At 32.1% G+C, this 2,951-nt stretch overlaps 1 protein-coding gene across 1 annotated transcript; it reads left to right on the forward strand.

Annotated features, from left to right (window-relative positions):
* The first annotated feature begins 1,011 nt into the window (after nucleotides 1-1,011).
* Nucleotides 1,012-1,889, forward strand: LOC133795957 (3-epi-6-deoxocathasterone 23-monooxygenase CYP90D1-like). The gene is made up of 2 exons (XM_062233441.1): nucleotides 1,012-1,221; nucleotides 1,803-1,889. The coding sequence occupies exons 1-2, from the start codon at nucleotides 1,012-1,014 to the stop codon at nucleotides 1,887-1,889; spliced, it is 297 nt and encodes a 98-aa protein (XP_062089425.1).
* The last annotated feature ends 1,062 nt before the right edge of the window (nucleotides 1,890-2,951 follow it).

The raw sequence follows: 2,951 nt of genomic DNA on the forward strand, positions 1-2,951 counted from the left end.
ATTTATGTTCAGCTGAATCTATTGACCCTTCTCTGTGTTTGTGATAATTCGTTGAGGTGTTTCTTCTTGTGTTCTTTTTTTAGTTTTTATGTTATGCATAGATAGCTTGATTTGAGACCCATCTGGTTTGCTATTTAGTGTTAAATTTTAGACTGCAGTGTGGGTTTTGTGTAGATTGTCCCTTTGTTAGTCTTTTGTTATTAGTTACTCCAATACAAGCCATATGATGCCCCGTTTATGATGCCCCATTGAATTGATTTGTTATGTAATATATGTCACGCAAACCCATTTCAGCTCAAGATCTGTCCCATTTTTCAGGTTTGTATTTTTTTTCTACATTTTTATTTCTACTCTCTTTGTCTCTCTCGGCTCCCTCTCTCTCTCTATCTCTCACTCATCTCTTTTTTGCATTTCTTAACTATATCTACATTTTTTTTGTATTAATTTGTTCTCTGTTTTTCTTATGTGAAAGGGGAAAGTTTTTGGTGAAAATAGCTTTGTTTGTGCAGACTATGATACTATAGTACATTGTATTCACTTATTATAAAAGTTTGATTACTTTTTTAGTAATATATTATTTTGTTATTTATTTTATAATTTTTTTTTTACTTTTTGTGTAACTTTTAGAATTAGAAAACAACTTTACAGAAGCAAAAGAGGTAGCATAGAGTACTTATTATTTTGGTTACTCTTTAGAAATATATGATATAAGTTACTTTCTTTAAAACATGTCTTGTTTTTGGATATTTTTTGTGTAACTTGAATGTTATGTTATTTTTTTTACCCTTGAAGTAGTATCATTTGTCATTTCTGTTGATATTACTAGCAGTATTCTGCCCATATTTCTTTATGTTAATTTTTAAATGCTTGGATTGGAACCATATACAGCTTTCTTAATCTCTCTATTTTTCTTTGTTGCCAACCATAAGCAAGAACAGATAAATATTTTTCCTCTTCTCTTTTCAGGCAAAGAAAAAAATGGTGAAGCAAGTGTAGAAAATTTTAGAAGCCATGAAAAGTAGTAGTGGGATGATCACCAAAAAGGCTCCAAGAAATGTAATAGATGTTCTTCTAAATGACACAAGTGGTCAATTAACAGATGATCTAATAGCTGATAACATTATAGATATGATGATCCCAGGAGAGGATTCAGTTCCTGTTCTTTTGACTCTTGCAGTGAAATATCTCTCAGATTGTCCTGCTGCCCTACAACAGTTACTGGTATGAACCACTTAGTTTGTTGTTTCTCTTTATTGGATTGCTATAGAAATCAAATGATTATAATCATTCTACTTAGACTATTATTATCATTGTATTAGAAAAGATGCCAACTTCATTTCATGATCGTTATCATCCTTTCCTTTAGTGCTCTTTTAATAAAAAATGACTTGATTTGATTAAGCTGCATTAATCCTGTTTAGCCAGCCAGCTTTTTTCTAATACTACTGGCTCTCTTATTTGGAAATTTGTGACTTTCAAGTCCATTTTTTTTTGCCACTTTTACTGTCTAGTTTTGTCGTTTCTGAAGTGGTTTCCTTCTCATTTGTGCCTTGTCATTGGAAATAGGTGACAATGCAAATGCTATATAATAATATAAGGTAGCCAGCCATAGGTTTTGTCCACAATATATAAATATTTATATCTATTAGCCTATAGCAGTTATTCTCGTGAGGATGACATCTATAGTACAAGATTTTTATATAGAAAATGAAGTAAAAAAAAGACTTAGTTTCAATAACTAGGTATTATGCACCTGCTTAGGTTATATTAAGATTTATTTATCTTATCTTATCTTATCTCAGGAGGAGAACATAAAGTTAAAAAGACTCAAAGATCAGCTTGGGGAGCCACTGTGTTGGAGTGACTACTTATCTTTACCATTTACATAAACGGTAATAATTTCTTTTCTTGTTTAGATGATAGAGCGTGCCACCATTGCTTCTTCTAGAGTTGACTCTAAGGCAACTGATTAATTGTTTTTATTTGACAGTCCACTTTTATATTCTTAAAAACATTGCATTTGTGAATTTATAGTTGATTTATATATGGGGTTTTAATTTTATTTCTTGTGGATTTATTGAGTGGGGGAAGGTGGCGGTTTATGTGTTGACTGAATGCATAATGTGTTTAAATATGCACGCATGGGGTTGTTTAGTTTTTTTATAATGTATTAAAGGTGATAATTGACCTTTGATCATATTGATGAGAATGATTTACTGCAGCAGGCCCTTGAACTGTCAATGGATGATCTTGCATGTGGCCATAATGTGTGAGACAGACACATGAAAGGCAGATGCAAATGCTCCTGAATTGGCCATAGTGTGTTAGCTAGTTATGGCTTGTTTGAGGAGTAGTGCTTTTGTGGACCTGAAGCTAGTTTTTTTCCAACCCTTTTACTAAACATAATCTTTGAGTGATCATGTACTCTCTGGTTTTGAGTTTACTGGTGAATGTCAAGCCACTCTTTCTCATTTCTCGCTGAATAATGCCCAAAGTCTCTATGTGTATCTCTCTCTTTCCTCTTCTCTTTAGATTTATCTTTGTTTCTTCTTCTTTGTCCCTATTCTCTTTGTTTTGGAGAAATTCTTTGGTAGGTCTTGCTTCTCTCTGATTGGTCAGAAAGTAAGCAACAAGGTAATTTTTTTTCTCTCTATGCTTGTTCTAAACTTAAAAAAGAAGAAGAAGAAAGGAATGGCCACTTTCGAAAAAATAGGGTGTTTTATAGTGGATTTATAAATGTTATATATTTGTGTATTTGTTTAATGGTCATTAACTACATGAGGTGTTCCTCTTATTTGGTATTTTAATTTATATTAGACTGAGCATAAACTTATTAGTTGCATGAGTGATCTTTTTGAAAGTTTTTTTAAGTTATGATAGGTGTTATACCCAAAAAATTGGAGATCAAGGACGTGGCAATAAATGTGACAAGTGGCAGTGCATGGTCAGTA

This window comes from Humulus lupulus, chromosome 8 (assembly GCF_963169125.1).
Source record: "Humulus lupulus chromosome 8, drHumLupu1.1, whole genome shotgun sequence".
Taxonomy (NCBI): domain Eukaryota; kingdom Viridiplantae; phylum Streptophyta; class Magnoliopsida; order Rosales; family Cannabaceae; genus Humulus; species Humulus lupulus.